The following is an 18,586-nucleotide window of genomic DNA, read 5'->3' as shown; positions in this document are numbered from 1 at the left end:
TATTAGATTGCGCGCTCTGAAGTCGAGCATATGCATGTGAATTGGAATTGTTTACAGATAAGAAAACCTCACAAATGTAATAAAAGCAGTTCAAATGGTCGGTATGTATATACACTAAGAATCGATCATTTTAATTTGAATTTACTATATTAGCCAGAGTTTTTTCTACCATCGATGTTTCGACATTTATTGGACATGCAAAAGGTTAGCAATATGAATGACGTCGAGCCTTGAAAACAGACTGGATCTCAGTAAGAAGCTCACCACTTCAACCTGAGACGAACAGAGCGTTTCTATATATTAACTTGCTCTTCGGCTCTCCAGAAGATGTGTTCAAATCACTTATTTACTTAACTGTGCATTATGTAAGCAGTAACCAATTTCCTTCATATCCATTGATCAAAAATCTACGGATTCTTTCTTTGTGCAAACCTTTGTGTTCCACAATATATTTTATCAGATACGATGACACCCCATTAAAAGTTTTCCCATATTATCAGCCAGCTTATATTAATAGCGTTGGATATGGAGACGGTATATTAGTAGTGAGCTCATATTGATAAGGTATTTTCGCACGTAAATATAGAAATTCTCTATTCCGCCACACACAAAAATATTAACAATAAAGGGACGATTTTCAACATGTAATACATTTTGCGTGTAGAAAGTGACTTGATGTTCTGTGAAGAAAAAAAAATTGGTTTACGTATAATTTGAGCTGATTTTCTTTCTTCTTTATTTTCTTTCAATTTCTTTTCAAATTTTTTTGTGTGCCGAAAAATGTTTATGCCGGGAGGCAAAAGTCTTTCCCGAGGGGTAACCGACTGGCCAAAATGGTGGCAAATCAATTTCTAATTCCTTTCAATTCCGTTTAATTACCTCAATTACCGGACCAACTCGTCTAATTGCCGGATTCGCTCTATTTCCTTTCAATTCCGTTCAATTCCTTTCAATTCCCTTTCAATTCACTTTCAATTCCCTTTCAATTCCCTTTCGATACCCTTTCAATTCCCTTTCGATACCCTTTCAATTTCTAAAGGTACTTCCTGTCAATTCCTTTTAATTGCTCTTAATTCCTTTTATTTCTTTAATCGCTTCTCCGCACAAAAGTCCATCGACTTTATACACAAAACGTTCCTCCGCACAAAAGTCCATGCTTCATACACACAAAAAAGTAACATTCTCCGCACAAAAGTCCATCTGCTTCATACACAAAAAAAACAATTCGTTCCTCCGCACAAAAGTCCATGCTTCATACATACAAAAAAGTAACATTCTCCGCACAAAAGTCCATGCTTCATACACAAAAAAAACAATTCGTTCCTCCGCACAAAAGTCCATGCTTCATACATACAAAAAAGTAACATTCTCCGCACAAAAGTCCATCTGAAAAAACAATTCGTTCCTCCGCACAAAAGTCCATGCTTCATACACAAAATGTTGCAAAAGCCCATCGTCCATAAAATGTTACACGCAATTATTGTGCGTTGTGTTCTTCCGTGTATATATTATGGTCGATGGGCTTTTGCAACATTTTGTGTATGAAGCATGGACTTTTGTGCGGAGAATGTTACTTTTTTGTATGTATGAAGCTTGAAGCATGGACTTTTGTGCGGAGAATATTACTTTTTTGTATGTACGAAGCATGGACTTTTGTGCGGAGGAACGAATTGTTTTTTTTTGTGTATGAAGCAGATGGACTTTTGTGCGGAGAATGTTACTTTTTTGTATGTATGAAGCATGGACTTTTGCGCGGAGAATGTTCCTTTTTTGTGTGTATGAAGGATGGACTTTTGTGCGGAGGAACGTTTTGTGTGTGAGAAAAGTCTATATAAGCCGGTTGCAATATGAAAATGAAACATACTTCATTTGACAGTTTCGAAAATTTCGTCATGAAAAATAGGACCAAAACACGTTTTCAATGTCTCGTTTGTTTTGAGCATTAGGCTTTTGAAAAGTTGATGGAATAGATGATATTGTCGGTGATGCATTTTTTTTGTAAATTTGGTTTGAGACTGGAGCATTTCGCATCGGCAATGCCCCAGCCTAACATTCCCTCGACGAATATTCCCTTGTTTGTTGCGGCTCAAACTCTTCCGTATCTGACTCACAAGAATCCTCTGAAGAAGAATCCTTCAGTGTGCATATTTTGAACATAAAAGAACGTTGGACCTGTTCTAAAATGGAACTGATCAACACTGTACACTGTTATTTATTGTGCGGGGGCTTTTAAAATTAAAACAAAAAGGAAATAAAGTGGTTTTGCATTCGCTGGTCCTTCTTTCCGATAATCACACTTATCAGCATTTACTCTCATTTACTTTCAATTCCACATATTTCCAGTCAATTCCGATCAATTCCTGCCAATTCAGATCAATTCCGGTCAGTTCCATCAATTCCAATTATTTACCGGATACTCCGGCAATTCCTTTGAGGGTGTGTAGTCAATTTCCCGAGTCGGTTACCCCTCGGTCTTTCCTTGGTTGTACCAAACGAAAACAACACGAAATCGTACTGTTGTGAGGTATATTTCAATTTTGATTTTCCATTTTTTTTTTTTTTTGATAAACACATCCATCTCCAACTTCATAAAAGCATGTAATGTCTGTTTAGCGCTTTTCAGAATTCTCGTCATAAATGTTTAGCCCCGTCACGAAATACAGTTGGGTATATGTTGTATTATGCCGTTTTGTGGGGAGTATTAGAGTTATTGGAGTTATGCATAGAGTGGAGATGGTAAGCTCCATTTCGTCGTACTTTGCATAAAAACCTTGAGGATATTCGATATTATCGTCATACGCTTTTAGACAACAACAACCTCATAAACCATAAAGTTATGAAACAATGATTGGGATATTTGAAACCGTATCGGAATTAAGATAAATTCTTGGCAGACAAAAAGGCGTCAATTCTTTCCTACTTCTTTGTTTTTCGATTCTTTTAAATTCGTAGACAAAGAACTCGGTCATGTTCTCTGATTTTAGAGTTGAGAGAAAATGACAAAATTAATTTTTCGATAAAAGTCTTTCAATTCGTCCACAGCGAGCCCGACCACAAAAAGCGTCTTTTCAAAAAATCGTTAAAAATTGTAATGTTAAATTCAAGAATTTTATTGAATTTAAATAAAGACAACAGTTTAGAAGAAATTAGAATTAGACTTGAATTGAAATAAGTTGTTCTAAAAATTAAAGTCCTAGAGGCTATGCAAGGCTTCTTGTACACTTTGTTTCACAGACGGCAAGCATGTCAGTACTATAATTTGTGAATCTGTTACTTCTTTTGATTGATGTATTTAGAAGAGATTGACAAGAAATCTTCTACTTCATTTGTTTTCACATCAATTTTGTATTATAAAACTACATTGGCAAGACTAAATCGCTTATTATTGTTATCGTTGACGATAACAGATGAAGCAGCTACGAAGTAAATACAAACGAGCAAAATATTAGATATTTCTGCCGCTCCCTTCCAATTTCAACTTTATCGTATCGTTTCATGTATCTGGTCGAAACATATCCCATTCGCTTGTTATTTTCATAAAAAAGAACCTCACCACACCAACCTGTTCCTCGTTTATTTGTTTTCTCTCAAGAAAACCAAATACTTTACTTTTCAGAAATCAATATTTGCTATGAGCATGAAAATAAAATGTAATTCAGTCCAGCTAAACACACACACAACAAAAAGAAAAAAAAAGTTTCCAAATTTATATTCACTGCTTCCATTCAAATTATAACATGTTTACCATAACCCGATTTTATATCTACGCACGTATTACATACAGTGACCATAACATCGCACATTAAACCCCTTTTAACATTTCCTAACCCAGTTAATCTGACGAGCACACACATTAGGCAACTGTCTATTCATCTGTTCGTATGTTATTATACATCATAAGCATGTAGGGGCTGAGATTTGTAGATATCAAACATTTTGTTTATTGTTCAACTAGCTCTGGATCATGCAGACAAACATTCGTGAACGATGCTTGTAGAATGCTTGGAAAGAAGGATTTGTGTCATCTCACGAATTAGTCTCGTTTTTATTGCGCCAAATTCTGTTCACACTTTAAGTTGTTTATCTTAGCGACAATTACTTTGTTGCGATTCCGTTAAAGGCACTTCCGTTTGAATATGTTTGATCTACAGATCCACAATCTGTTTGATTCTTTGAATTGTCAATATTCCAAAGGGCTCGTGCGTGTGTATATACAATCGTCTGAAGGTTAACTGTTCGATTATGCATATTGTATACGTTTTACGTCTTGAAATGATTTTGAAATGAGTGAAATGGTAAAATCAATACAAAAATACACCCCGAAGGATGTTGTATGCTCTGTGTTGTATATATGAAATCATTTTGCGAACATTTTATAATCCCTATAATATTTTCGGTTTTTCTTTTTATTTGAATTGTGGTTCGAGTTATTTATATTTTAAACAAAATTTCGGCATTTATTTGTGTTTGCTTTTTCCCTCTCGTCTTTCACTTTTATGTTGAACATTTTCAATCGACTCAAGACTCAATGATCAAAATGTTCGTATTCAAATATTGGTTTGTCAATAAATTATGATTTACATCGTTTTTTAATAGTCGAAGACGGTTGGTTTCTCTGTTGATTCTGTCTAAAAACAAATCAACTGACCAGAGAGACCCGGACAACCCGGACAGTAATAGTTGTCTGTTTACCGATGGAAGGAAAATAAGAAAATTCCAACAAAAGCGAAGTTTTTCGGCCAGGGGGATCGAGGGTTCCGAATCGATCGACTTGAAATTTCCTATTTTCTTGAAGAAGTGAACACAACGTATTTCATATGTGTAAGGTGTGATTAACCGTTCTTCTACACAAAACAAAAACATCAATTTCTTGTTCAATTTTTCAAAACCAAAAATAAGGTGACAGTTCAGGGAAAAAACTTCTACTTTCTCCTCTGTCAAAACAGGAGGCGACAGAATAGACATTTTGTGCGAAGAAAATAGAAAGCTCGGCGTACGTATGTTAGTCACCGTTTTGCGTTGACACAATCGATACGTACCACTAATTCCTAATTCCTGAATAGTTATTTACATAACAAGGGGAAAATGATTTTTTTGGTTCCCCGAGTTATATAACCAAACCTTATCATGCCGACATTAACCTAATTCAGACGGCAAACACATGACCAATACTATTATTGGGTCTATTACTTCCATCAATCAAAGTATTTTTAATCTGTTGATTTCAATTCTTGTACTTCAATTGTTTTAACATACATTTTACTAAATTAACAAGACCTGTCATTATTTTTGTCGTCGTTATCGATAACAGATGAATAGTCTAGTCGTATGTGACTAAAGTTTTATTGGTAAATTATTATTCTTTAGCATGGCAAAATGCGGGCGAAAATAGCTTTTTTTCGCCCTAAGGCAATGAAAAGCTAAGTTTAAGTCCATACGTATTTCTAACACAATTTGGAGGGAAGTGGTCTGGAAAACATCGACCATAATCCGGTCAATGTTCATTTTTAAGCAGCTTCAGATGGTCAAAAGAAGAGCTACTTCCAAAATATTAAAATTACAGTTTTCGATACATCACTGCCCAGTTTTATCATTCAAGACTGTTATTTCTACATTACCAACTAGAATTCCCGATCTGGAAAGTACATTCACAAAACCACAAACGGTATGACAAACGCATCGGGACTGTTCCATCGTACAACGGTGTTCAAAACGATAATGCCACTACAGTGTAGTGTATCCCGAGTGTGTACTTCCCACTCGTCAAATAGAAAAATATTTGCCTGTAGTTGCGTATTAAATTTTACGTGCCAACGGTGTGGAAAAAAGGTTTCTATTTTGAGGGGAGCGCCAGCATTTTCAACATCCCGCCAACAGCATATTAATATTAAAATAATCTCATCTATACCATAAATCTAATAATTCAATCCAACAGAATTATGAACCCACAAAACTGTGTCAAGATCAAATCCATCATTCATCCCCCTTGTGTGTCGGTGTGTACTGTACACACAAACACAACACATAAACATAATCATTTTCCCGACGAATAAATACGCATCCAGCAAATGCATCACGGGAAAATCTGTAGGCATACACCCACAATAATATTGCCAATGTCAAACGTAAACAACAATTGAGTGTGTAACGTTTTGCAACATCCCATCACCGCAATATTTCCATCATCATGGTCATTGCCATGGATACACAATTTAAAATCCGGGCATACAAATTGTGTAGCATTCGGGTATGGTATGGTCACAAGCTCACCACACTAATTATATACCTAGCGTACGTTTTACTTTGCAAATAAATTTTGTGAATATGAAACTATATGAGGATGTGGTGAACAAAACCAGATATGACTAAGGTTATGTCCTGGATAATTATGCATGTTTATGTGTCCGCTGTTGGTGTTGGCATACCAAATGAAAAGACAAAACGGATATTAGATTGGTAACATTAGTGTGCGTTCGTATCAAAGGTTTCATTTTTCTCCATTTCTATAATTAAAAAATATTTGATGGCAGTCAAACTTTCGTAATTTATGGTCGTTTTTACATTTCTTTGACGCTTTGTCGTAAAATATGCATATTTTGTCTGCCTTCCCACTACCAATCCAACATAAAAGCATACATAGACACTTGTGTAATTCACCAGTCGTAGACAAAGGTTACCTTCGAAAGGTAGGATTACCTTCTAAATGTTGCTCTTGACGAGTACAAAAATTCATCGGATATCTCCCATCCAAACATGCACATGAAAGCATGCACTTTGCGGACTCAAATTTCTCCAGGTACACGACACGTACAAGTACGTGTGGGGTTAGATGGGTTAGATAGGTAGTTGCATATACTTTCGGGGAAAACAGGTACCTATGTAGGCTTGGAAGCATCTACGATGAAATATGAAAATTTGAAATGTTAGAGATTTCATGTTTCATTACAGATGCTTCCCAGCCATACAATATCCTATTTGCCCTGAAAGTACGCGAAATAACCTATCTTATGACACCCCACACGTCCTTGTACGTGTCGTGTAACTGGAGAAATTTTAGTCCGAAAAGTACATGTTTTCGGTTTTTGAAATAGTCTACTGGAAAATGCGTCCGATTAAGGTAGGATGTTTTTGAAAAAAATCACTCTTACAACGTTGTAAGCTACCAGACTGTGGCACTCGAATGGACAAATTTGCAACGAAACCTGGTAGTTTACAACATTGCCTAAAAGAGCACTAACCGCCGAATTGGGTGAAACGAATAATCAATTTCCGCAGAACTTTTAACAAACATCACTTAAAAACCTCCTTAAAATATCATCTTGAAGTAATAGATAATGGATCCCATCTGCTCAAACAAATATTATTCGATCATCGCAACAAAACAGGAACAACATTACAAATAACAGTATCACGCACAACAATGACCTTTCATACTTTTTACTAAACTTCATTCACCTCTCAAATCAATAACCACCGTACTGGCTTCGCGATAATACAATTTCATCGGATAGGGACTGACAACATAATGCAATTTATTCAACTCACCGTTAAAGCAATACCAACTGTTGCTGAGAATGAACCAGCCCTGAACTCGCCAGTATTATATTGCACCAAGAAACTTGTCTTTCCAACACCACTATCTCCCAGTAAAATCGTCTGGAAATGAGATCATATTTCATCATTACGTTATTTTGGTGTTATTGAAACCACAAAAAGAGTACTGTGCTTGTACACACAATTTAGATAGATAGACAAATTCTACATGAATGTACATCAATGCTCTAACCTTATGTACAACGGTCTCATCAAAATCACCGTCCTCGATTTTATACGATTTCCATCCATCTGTATGATTTTCTTCACCATCTTCGTTCTCCAATGCATACATTCGTAACGCTTCTTTTGGGGGTTTGTAACCCGGATAGCCGGTCGGTGATGCAGTTCGTTCGTCATTGAACTCATCGACGTTCAAAGCTCTTTTACTAACGTTATGTGTGTCTGGTTCTTCAAACACATCGTCACTCATATCAAAAGTATCGTCGCTTGACGTCATGGTGTGTAAAACAAAGATGAATGAAAATAACGAAGAAAGCTTTTTCGAATATCGATTGTGTGTACAAAGCACAAGGTGTGTCTACGATTTTACGAATATATCCATGAAAATGGGCCGTGTAACTGTAACAATGTAGGGTAGTAGTATTGGAGATCTGTCAAGTTTGTTTTGATTTTCCAAGGAAATTTCACAACATTTTTCATTAAAATTATGTTTGAATAGGCACGGTCACAAAATGTTTTCCAAAATGAGTTTCCATTCATTCATTCAGTCAACCGCACAGACATTAAAAAATGAAAAAAAAAAAAAAACTTTTCACATCGAGAAACTTTCCACAATTAAATATTTAACTATTTTTTCAGCCACTTATGTGTATGTGGCAACTGGGAACATTATTGCAATGGAAAATTATGTTTGTAAATTTTTCTATAGTCACACGTTATCAGCAACATTTTGCATACATTTAATTAAAAGTTTCAATGCGAACTGTACACAAATTGCAAAGGCCAACTTTAGACTAACAAACTATTATGCTGTACGTACGTTGTGCAACAATAATGAACCAATAATAATAATCAACAACACTGACGTTACAAAACATACAACGTGCGCCCTTAAAGCCTGACAGTGAACTATTGCTTGAATGAATAAAAAAAAAACTTTTGTATGTGTTCGGCTTTCCATACGCATTTTGATACATATATACGCTGTATATCGTAACCCCCATTGCGGAAGTAAAAACTGATGGATCTATCGATTTTTAAGAAATATGTTGAAGAATTGTATTAAAATTGTAAGTAGAAAGATTCATAGGCGCTCGTACATTGATGTTGTATATTCATAGTCGTCTTTTGTACAATATACACACATGTGCCGAAAGTTGAACCGATTCATCCACCCGGTTGGAAATGCATGCATATAGATGTTGTATATGATAAGCACAAACTTTGTGAAGATGTACGGAAATTGATTTCATTTTTCGTGTGGTAAAGTGATGGATTGTAAATATAGAATTAATTAAAAGGCATTTGACGAGTCATACAAGGTGTGCGGTGCCATAAAAATGATATAAATTTAGTAAGAAACGACACGGAATACAGTTAGTGGCTTTAATGGATTGAGCGCCCGTTAACATTTAAGCTCAATGTTTAAATAAAAGCTCAAAAAGTTACTAAAATAGAAAATGCTTGCTTATAATTCGAATCCCTACTTTTTTCATAATTCGCGAGGATATTATATTGTTGTTTGTTCATACGAACCGAAGGCAAACACAATCTAAATGTAGTGATTGATTGTGCATGTGACCCCATTTGTATATCAGCTAGTCAACTCAAAAAAAGAAGGGAACAAAAACATAAAACCATTTGAAGCTAACATTTTCTACGGATCTGTTACACCACTTGTTAATGGATCGACTAATGTCGGATAGACTCTTTTACTTCATTGTATTTTACATACATTTTGCTATATAAAACCTCATTAGTTAGAGCTCACTGTTTATTTCTGTCGTCCAGCCGTTGATAACAGATGATAGTCGATATCAAGTTACTCTTCATCATTGCACGCACTGCATTTTGAATACCGACACATTTTCTGTTTTGTGGCTTTGCGGTTTTCAAAATTCCGTGAGTGCAAATAACTAGTAAATTTATCTCTGTCAACTATTGAGTTACCTCTATGTCTATTTAGTATATTTGCCTCAATGGTCTTTGCTTATTTTCGCCTCATTACCGTCTAGCTCAAAATTAGTCTTTTGTATTTGGCTGCAAGGAAACAAAATAAGATACTTTCTTACTGGGAATTTTTTTGTTTCGAAGTGTCGCCTTCGGCTCGAAGCTGCGACAATTTTTGTTGAGCGGTGGGGTAAGTTTGTAAAATTGTCCCAGCAAGACAGTAATGTACTATTCTAATGCTTAGTTTCCTCTTACCAAAAAAAGTACTCCGTGTGAGAGACAAAATTGAAATTTTTCAATTTTTCTTTGTTTATTTGACAGCTTGCTCTCTCACGGCGCTCTAACGGCTCTCTCACGGAGTACTTTTTTGAGTGGAATGGGCACTTAAGTTTTTAGCGTTTTTAGTTGTACATTACATTCGAAATGTCATTGTCGACGCGTGTAATCACAAAAAAAATTTTGTAAGTGAACATTTGCTTTCGCAGAGGGGACTGACTTCAGTAAAGATTTCTTTAAAATTAGCGAAATGGTTTCTGCCACTGTTTCGATCTGAGGGACGACAGTGCAATGTAATTTCTTAATTCCTCAAAAGTTTTAAAGAATTATTTTTTCCAACATCTCATCACTGATGAGTCATCAGACCATGGCGACAGATTTCGTAATTAGGAAAATTTTCAGACATTAAACAGCTCTTTGAAAATCATACACATACACAAAAAGATCAATAAACCACAAAACACAGAATGTGTCGGTTTTCAAAATTCCGTGTGTGTATTTAAATTACTGCAAGTTTCCGAAATTTACCATAAAATTACTGAATTTAAAAGAAATATCGGTAAATTCAGGCAAATTTTAGCAATTTCCAGCAATTTCAGCAAACCGTCCACAAAAGATACGCATACAACTTCATGTAAGGGACCGAAAATCCGAGAAAATTTCTGCAAAACCACCGTTTTCGGTCCGACACATGAAATAGTTCATTTCGTACCTAGGACTAAAACTCTTTTTTAGTGTGTGATAGATTTTCAGACAGAGCCGAAGGAATCGAATACCCTAAAAAAGACATTAATTCCGTGGTACGAATAATATTTTACATATACGACGGGTCCTAGGTATGAAAAACAATTTACTTGCAGCACCCTGCGAGAATGAAACTGTACTGTTGGCAAGAGGTGCATAATCTTACATAAATCAGAGTCTATTGACCGATTTCAAAGATGTTTAAGTTTATCAGCTACACCGGGTCACACCACTCGGTATGTACCTTTACGCATGCCATTTTACTGCATTTTCCGATGAAAATCGAATCAAAATAATTACAGCCCTGACCTTATGGAAACGATCTAAATAAAAAACAATAATTTTGAATTTCAAACATAAACAAAAAAAATCAAATCAGCGAAAGATTTATATGCAAATCATGAACATCATCAGATCATCGTTATAATATTGATAAAAGCTCAAAGCACCATAACGATAACAAATTTATGACTCGAAATTGACCTAGAAATCATTTTATTCCAAATATCAATAACATAAAAAATGACATTGATATTGAAATTGTGTGTGCTCCACCACGCATCTATTGATTGAAATGCTACTAGACCAATGAACATCGTTTCAATAAATTAAAATGTGCTAATGTTAAATTCTTGTTGTACTAATTGCAATAGCCATGTTAATCTAAGAATAGTCATCGTTTATGACTTGGTTGAATCTATACACCAACTGAAGAAGACACGGCTGGTTTTAGTCAAACTTAGTGTACAGTCGAGTATCGAGTACAGTTAAAAGTATTACGAAAACTGAGCATCTTTCGGCGACGACTTAAGGTCATATACGAATGGTGCTGCTATTTAACATTTATTTCTATGAAGAAGAAGAAGAAGAAAAAAAACGTATGCGAAAGGTGTGATCCGAAATACATAAATTTTAATGGTTGCACAATCCGAGAATGGCTATTAATGTGGAAGAAGTGATTAAAATTGAATATTTGAATAATTTATTGGTTATTCTATCGAACTGAACAGAATGGCATATTTATCAATGAGACGTGTAGTGGGTATTTAGCTAATATGTCAAGTTTTTCGCGTTTAGATGTTTGTTTGAAAAATTGCTGGTTCAGATGTTAAGCACCAATTTATTAGCAATGCTTCGTTTATTGTGTCTCCAGTTAATGTCTTTTTCAGATTCAGTTACATAGAAGAAAAAAGACAAGTAGCAGTTATGGTAGCGAATGTGAACAGGTGAACGCTGGATGCTTGTACAGATAATAGATTCGTTGTTGACAGCTTCTACCCCAATCACCAGCCAGCATCTTATACTACATTGACTAAAAGTGGTAGAAAACGTGTTCCAAAAAGGTTTAGGTCTTCCTCATTTTACAAGTTTTCATTCTTCTTCTATTTTTATACTAATCGTTCGTCCCTCCTCTTTCTTTCATTTTCATTGATAACGCCATTCACGATAGAGTTCATGGCTTATTTCTGTCGATAACAGATGAAATAGCCGATCAGATTACAGTAGCTCTGCCTCTAATACTTGTTTACAGGTTCTAGATTGTTGTGTGTGAGCAATTATGTTGTCATCTCGGAATATAAGTAATGATACCCGACACATGATCAAGTGAGTCAATTTCCGCACTGACGTAGATTGTTGTCGCAACGGGTAAAAGAACTCGAGAAGGAAACAACTCCGGAAAGTCTTGGCCCAGTGCCGAAAAAAGTGCCAAATTTGTCCAGAAAGTTCGGCAAGCAAGAACAAGTCGGGCCTGTGAACCATATTAATAATGCCCTCGGTGTCAAATTTCCCAAATACCTTATCGTCCTGTTGTCACTAAATTTCGTACTTTGCAGAAACTGTAGCAAAGGTCTATGCTTGAAATGGTTGATCCTTAGAACTTTTGTAATTTCCTGTAGCAAGTCGTTGGAAATAAACATGTAATTTTTTCGTGTTCTGCAGAAGTTGATCGCAAGTCTCAGGCATCTGTTCTTCTCAAATACCTTGATCCTTTTTAGAAAATATCTGTACATTGTGCCAAGCCGGGGTTTCGTAGATTACGCTGGACGTGACGTATGATTGAAGTACAAACGTTTACTCTCATGACTGGATGAAGACTTCGATAAAACAAGAAAAGTACCGGAAACCCTCGAAAGTCAGGAAAAAAGTTACTAAAGTCATGGAAAGTGACGTCACGGAAAGTCACGAAAATAAAAAAAAAATGCAATGAAAAGTTACGGAAAATGACGTCAGGGAAAGTCACGATTCGTGACTCACGAAGTCATGAAAATTTGTCGATTTCAGGGGAAGGTCTAGGATCTATTCAAAAAGTCATAGGAGTCAAAAAAAAAGTCTCCGAAGTCAAACCCCTAGCCGTCCTTTTTCAAAGTAGTTTCCACCTCGGAAGGAGTGATTAGCATTAAAATATCTTCTCTCAATAGGAAGCTGACGAGGCTAGGCCTACAGCTAGTGAAATTTCGACATTTTTGAATGGTCATGAGTTCAAGACGAAAAGATTTTGTAACTCGTTGAGTAGCGGTATTTATTTTTTATTTTATTTTTATCTGTTTAATGATCAACAAACAGGCCATAGCCCAATAATATGTCAATCAGCGAATTACAAAAATAGAAAACATTAGGAAAAATCGTGCTCCATTCTCATAACTTTCAGTGACATAAGAGGCTTTTCAGTTTACCTTCCAAACCATACACAAGATTGATTTTATGCGAAGCTCAAAATTCATTACTTTTTACTAACTTTTAAGAAAAAAAGTTTATCAAAATCAATTCAGTAGTGCCTGAGATACCGGAGATAAGCTCTTTAGTGATGTTGCCCACAATATGTTCGTTTAATGACTTTAAGAAACTTTAAGAACCTAAGACGGTTAAGCAGATATAAATACAGGGTACATCAACGTTGCTATTACATTTTCTAAGGTACAGTCGTGCAGTATATTACTACCTCCACTATCTACTCCAAATTTTCGCATGTCTTTAATTTTCATTATTTCTATGACATACACTTTCAGTCATTTATTTTAAAAAAAATCTAAAAGTGTCTGAAAGTTTTGCCAATTTAATTTAGTCACAACGAAGAGATTACATAATCCGAACTTAACGTTCCAGATCATTTAACAAAAAAATCTCTGATAGCCTTGTCGAACACGGAAAACATTTTTGCCTAAAATTTTAAATAAATATGAGTGCGTATTGAGCCAATGTATTTCCTACAATTTTATGTAAAATACTTGATCCGACTGTCTGCAAATTTAGAACGGGGACTAATTCAAACGGCAAGGTATAGTCCGAAACATTAGTATATTCATGCAGATTTTCACTACTTTGATAATTGATCAAGTAATTGATATTTAAAAAAATCCGAAGCCAAAATATCTTTCGTCCTCCACCTTCTCACTAAAACTGTACTTGACAGCATTATACAATGGCTGGTAATTGACGGACGTTATTAGTTTTTAGTTGAGCGTTAAAAATAATTCAATTTACCAATATTTTCTTTCAATTGGTACCAATTTTATGAAAATTACGGTCGATTGCCCTAAAATATTTGTATAAGGAAGATATTCACTGGTTATCCCAGAAATAATAACGGAATATGACGCTCTAATAGAAATTCCCATTATTTTTTATAGCTTTAAGCACAGTTTTCATCCTAAGTTTCTCTCGTTTGATTAGAACAACATCAAACACAAACGACGATCAGTCAATCCGAATAAATTAATTTAGAAACGGCCAATTATGTATTATCGACAACAACAACTAAAATAAACGATAAATCAAGGCAACAAGATTCTGCATCTAACATTACAATATACCTTAAACAAATGAAGTAGCAGATCTCATCGTTTCATTAAATTAAAAATTAAAAGCCAGAACAATGAAAACAAGTGTTGAGACCGACGCTTCTGACTCGTCCAAGTAAATTTTTGAATAGTTATTCAATGTTTAAACAGAACGATCAATGTTCCCGACTACAAATGACTAATATGACTAAAATGACTAACGACGAACGCTGATGATTGATTATATGTTGATGAACTTCACGAAAGATTTATTATCATTTTATTATGTATATCACATTATAAAGCCGGCTATCAATTATTTTTATTTGAATGTTTATACGAATTTTTGTGAGCTTTTTGTTTGTTTGTTTGTATAACTGCATTTTCACATTTAAAAAAACACCTTTGATTTGAAACGTGTGTTAGAGTTCGAATAGGGAAATCGTGACTCTAATTAACTAGATTTTTATCAGATTTGACTTTTTTTTACATCTCTGTGGGAAAGGCTTAGGACTATTATGTTTAACGTGTCATTTGTGGGGAAAGGGTATGTTCATACGTACGTTGAGCGCCATTTGATTATACCGATTACCTAATCGATTTTGTTTTTTTTTTTTACATTAAAGATGTAATTGACATTATTGGTTTAAGCTTGAGAGATGTAAAAAAATATTTTAGTGTTTTCATGTTTTTTTTCGCACATATCTACGGAAGTGGGCAATTAAAAAACAGTTATTTACCTTAAAAAACGAAAGGTCATGACGATGTCAATAAGGAAAGAAACAGTTTATGAGAATCAGTTATATTATATTATGAGTTTAGTTAGAACCATTTTGAAGTGAGCCTGGCATATTTTCCAAATTCACACTGTAAGTCCACTGCAAATTCAAAAATAAAAGTGTCAAACACAAACCAAACCAGTGCCAATTTTTGAGAAATAGATTCTTGAAATTTCTCGAATTTCATAAAAGTTTTCTTGAATTTTCAATACAAATTCGAGAAATTTTTCAAGAAACTATTTCTCAAAAATAGCCTCTGAACAATACTCTCTCTAGCAAACAAACTCTCAGCTCTCTGCATCAAATTCACGCTGTATTTCTTTGTATTCTACAAACACTATTTCACATTTTGATGGACAACGCTGTAATGTACATGTAAATTCCAAAGGCTACTTGATTCTTTCACCACCTTAGTTAGTTAGTTAGTTAGAATGGGTGAAGCGAAACTTCAGCACCTAGGCCTCTAATGGGCCTGTTGTGCATACCCACAGGGTTACCTAAATCCTAGCTGTGCGATTTAGATAATCCAAAATATTGCTGGGCGGAAGGCTCCAGATTATGTTGTATGGGAGAATGTAGGCTCCAAAGCTTTTAGCTCTAGCTGAGATGTAAGCGGGCCACTTACATAAAAAGTGTTCGGCTGATTCTATGTCTCCGCAGTTGTTGCACAAGCTACTTGGGGATAGGCCCATATTATTTAGGAAGCAGTGGCCAGTGAGAATGGATGTTAATCTCCTTATGTTTTTTCTGCTAAGTGAGAGGAGATATTTAGCATTCTTGGCGCTGATCTTAATGCAGTTTTTTGATTGTCTGGCGTGGTTCGTTGAGTCCCAGTGTTGTTTGAACTGTTTGCTTTTCCATTTAGATATTAGATTTGTATAGAATGACGGTGGTCCTTTTAGGAATGGTTCTGGTCCGCATATTAGTTTTGATGCACCCGCTTTCGCTAGAGTGTCGGCGATTTCGTTGCCTTGAATATTACTGTGGCCTGGGACCCAAACCAGTTTGACCGAATTGTGTTCGGCGAGTTCCTGAAGCTTGTCCCTACACTTAAGGACGGTAGACGAGCAAATCTTGTATGCGCTTATAGCTTTCAATGCGCTTTGGCTGTCAGAACAGATCATTACCGACTTTCCTCTGATGTTAAAACCACCTTAATAAAAGTAGTTTGGTTGCTCTGAACCAAACGCAGCGTCGTATATGGGTAAGTCGCGATATTCTCATATCAGAAATTCGGTAATAGAATGATAGCTATAAATCGCTTAAATTATAACCGATTTTCATATTTTTTGAATTCAAATAAAGACTGTAAACCTAACAGTGTAGTTGAGTAGTTTAAAGTAATAATTTGTGGATTTTCTTATCAAGTTATCTTGTAATAGTATATTATGTCCTTGCTTGTAGATTTGTTGTTTTGACATGTGACAAGTACGATAGAGTTCGAGTAGAAAATATAGGTTTTTTTAGCTATTTCTGGACCTAGTACGAATATTTCGCCTATATTTGTTATCACCTTAGATAATTCGAACAATAGTAGATTAATACCTAATGAGGCTTCCTGAGTTTTCCTGTCAGTTTCAAATAATGTCTAATTTTCTGTTTATAAAAGCTACATTGGTAATATTTAAAGAAAATCAACTACGTGGCTGGTGAGACCATTATTATACATTTCTCTACATATAATAATATACCCGTTTCCATCGTACAATGTATCAAAAATTCAAGCATTGAAGGTAAACGGATGAAAAATTAATGATAATAGAAGTTAAATGATATAGGTATGGTGGTACCTTGATACGTATTTTAAATCACTTTAGTTTCGTACGAGTGCCACAGAGTTAACGTCGATAAGAATTTTAAACACACTCAGTAAAACCTAATAAAAATAAATATTGTTTCAAAGATATACTTATCGCTCAATGTGTACATTAGAAACACAGATTGGGCGAAACACTCTGAAGTATGGAGAATGGAGACGGTCATGTAGAGAAAGAGATAACCTCATAAATTATATTCCATTCACTCATATTATAATTGTAATATCCTCTTGCAGTCTATTCAATGTTGCCAACGTATATTAATATTTGTCGTTTCAAACAAGCTTTTTTGATAGAAAGATTGCAATCTTTCAATGGAAGTCGTAGATCATTGCATCCAAATTAGAAATATTTTGTTGATTTATAATTTTCAAAATATTTACCAATTGCACAAGAAGCTTGACCATTTTATTGACATTTCCTGCGAGAAAGAAAACTACAAAAAAATTCTCATAAATTTAAATTCATTCAAAACGAATGATTTAATAAAACATTAATACAAAACCCATTGAAGATTCATTCACCTTTCAATATTCATAATTTCATCATCGAATATATTCGAATGGACATAAACCACTTTTATTTTCACCATTCATCTACACATTCTTTTCTTTGTGCTGGATCATTAGCTTAAATCAGAGAAAAAAAATCTTTTTTGTCAGCTAGTGCTAATTAAAAGTTTAATTAAATATTCAAATGTTAAAGATCGACAAAAAAAAGTCTAGGGTTGAGCATAGCTTAAGTCTGTATATATAAGAGCTTAAGATTTTCAATAAGTGAGTCAGTAAGTCACTAAATCTAGTCAACCGAAGATGTCTCCTTTTTTCCATCCATTACTTTGTCATAATTAACGTCACGGATTATATCAATCTTCCATCCTGAGACACAGGTGTCCGATAATTTGTTCAACATATTCGCTAATTCTTTTGTAATCAAATGCTAATCCGAAACCACAGAGAAAAAAAAACTTCTCTTCAATTAATTATATAAACGGAACGTAAATATCGCAACACATCAGAGCCGATTGACTTAACATTCGCTTTCCATTCTGATACAGTCTAACGTGCGAATGCATCGATTACAAAATTTTCATCACCCAAAAAATAATTTTTGGTCACTTCAAACAGCACACCAACGAAATGGTAATATAGACCTTGCGGACGCTTTAAAGCACACAGAACAACCTTGGTTGATTTAAAGTTCATGTTCATAATGTTCAGAAGAGAATGCGCGCGCAGTTTATTTTTTATCAAAATCGATGGAACATTTCTGTCGTGTTTTGTCGAGTGGATAACAAATCGACTAAAAATACACCGAAATCGATCATACAAAAATTACCAAAATATACGATCTGATGATGAGTGATGATCACCTCTCTGTCCCGTCCATTTGAGAATGATACTGGCGATCATATTTCTAGGAGTTGTTAATTATGAGTTTGTTTTTAACGAAATAAAAAAAGGCG

General features: G+C 34.9%; 1 protein-coding gene across 2 annotated transcripts in view; it reads right to left on the bottom strand.

Moving 5' to 3' along the window:
- The window catches only part of LOC119080507 (ras-related protein Rab-26), a 34,886-nt gene extending 26,113 nt beyond the window's left edge, over nt 1-8,773 (bottom strand). The window contains exons 1-2 of one of the 2 annotated variants that reach the window (XM_037188915.1): nt 7,787-8,773; nt 7,546-7,656 (exon numbers count right to left, since the gene is read on the bottom strand). In XM_037188915.1, coding sequence (XP_037044810.1) covers nt 7,546-7,656; nt 7,787-8,053 — 378 coding nt within the window. In that variant the 5' untranslated portion in view covers nt 8,054-8,773. The remainder of the gene's footprint in view (nt 1-7,545; nt 7,657-7,786) is intronic. The other variant, XM_037188908.1, reaches the window with a different exon arrangement.
- Nucleotides 8,774-18,586: the final 9,813 nt, after the last annotated feature.

This window comes from Bradysia coprophila, unplaced genomic scaffold, assembly GCF_014529535.1.
Source record: "Bradysia coprophila strain Holo2 unplaced genomic scaffold, BU_Bcop_v1 contig_350, whole genome shotgun sequence".
In the NCBI taxonomy this organism is placed as follows: domain Eukaryota; kingdom Metazoa; phylum Arthropoda; class Insecta; order Diptera; family Sciaridae; genus Bradysia; species Bradysia coprophila.
The sequence above is the reverse complement of the archived record's forward strand: the minus strand, read 5'-3'. Positions and strand labels throughout refer to the sequence as shown.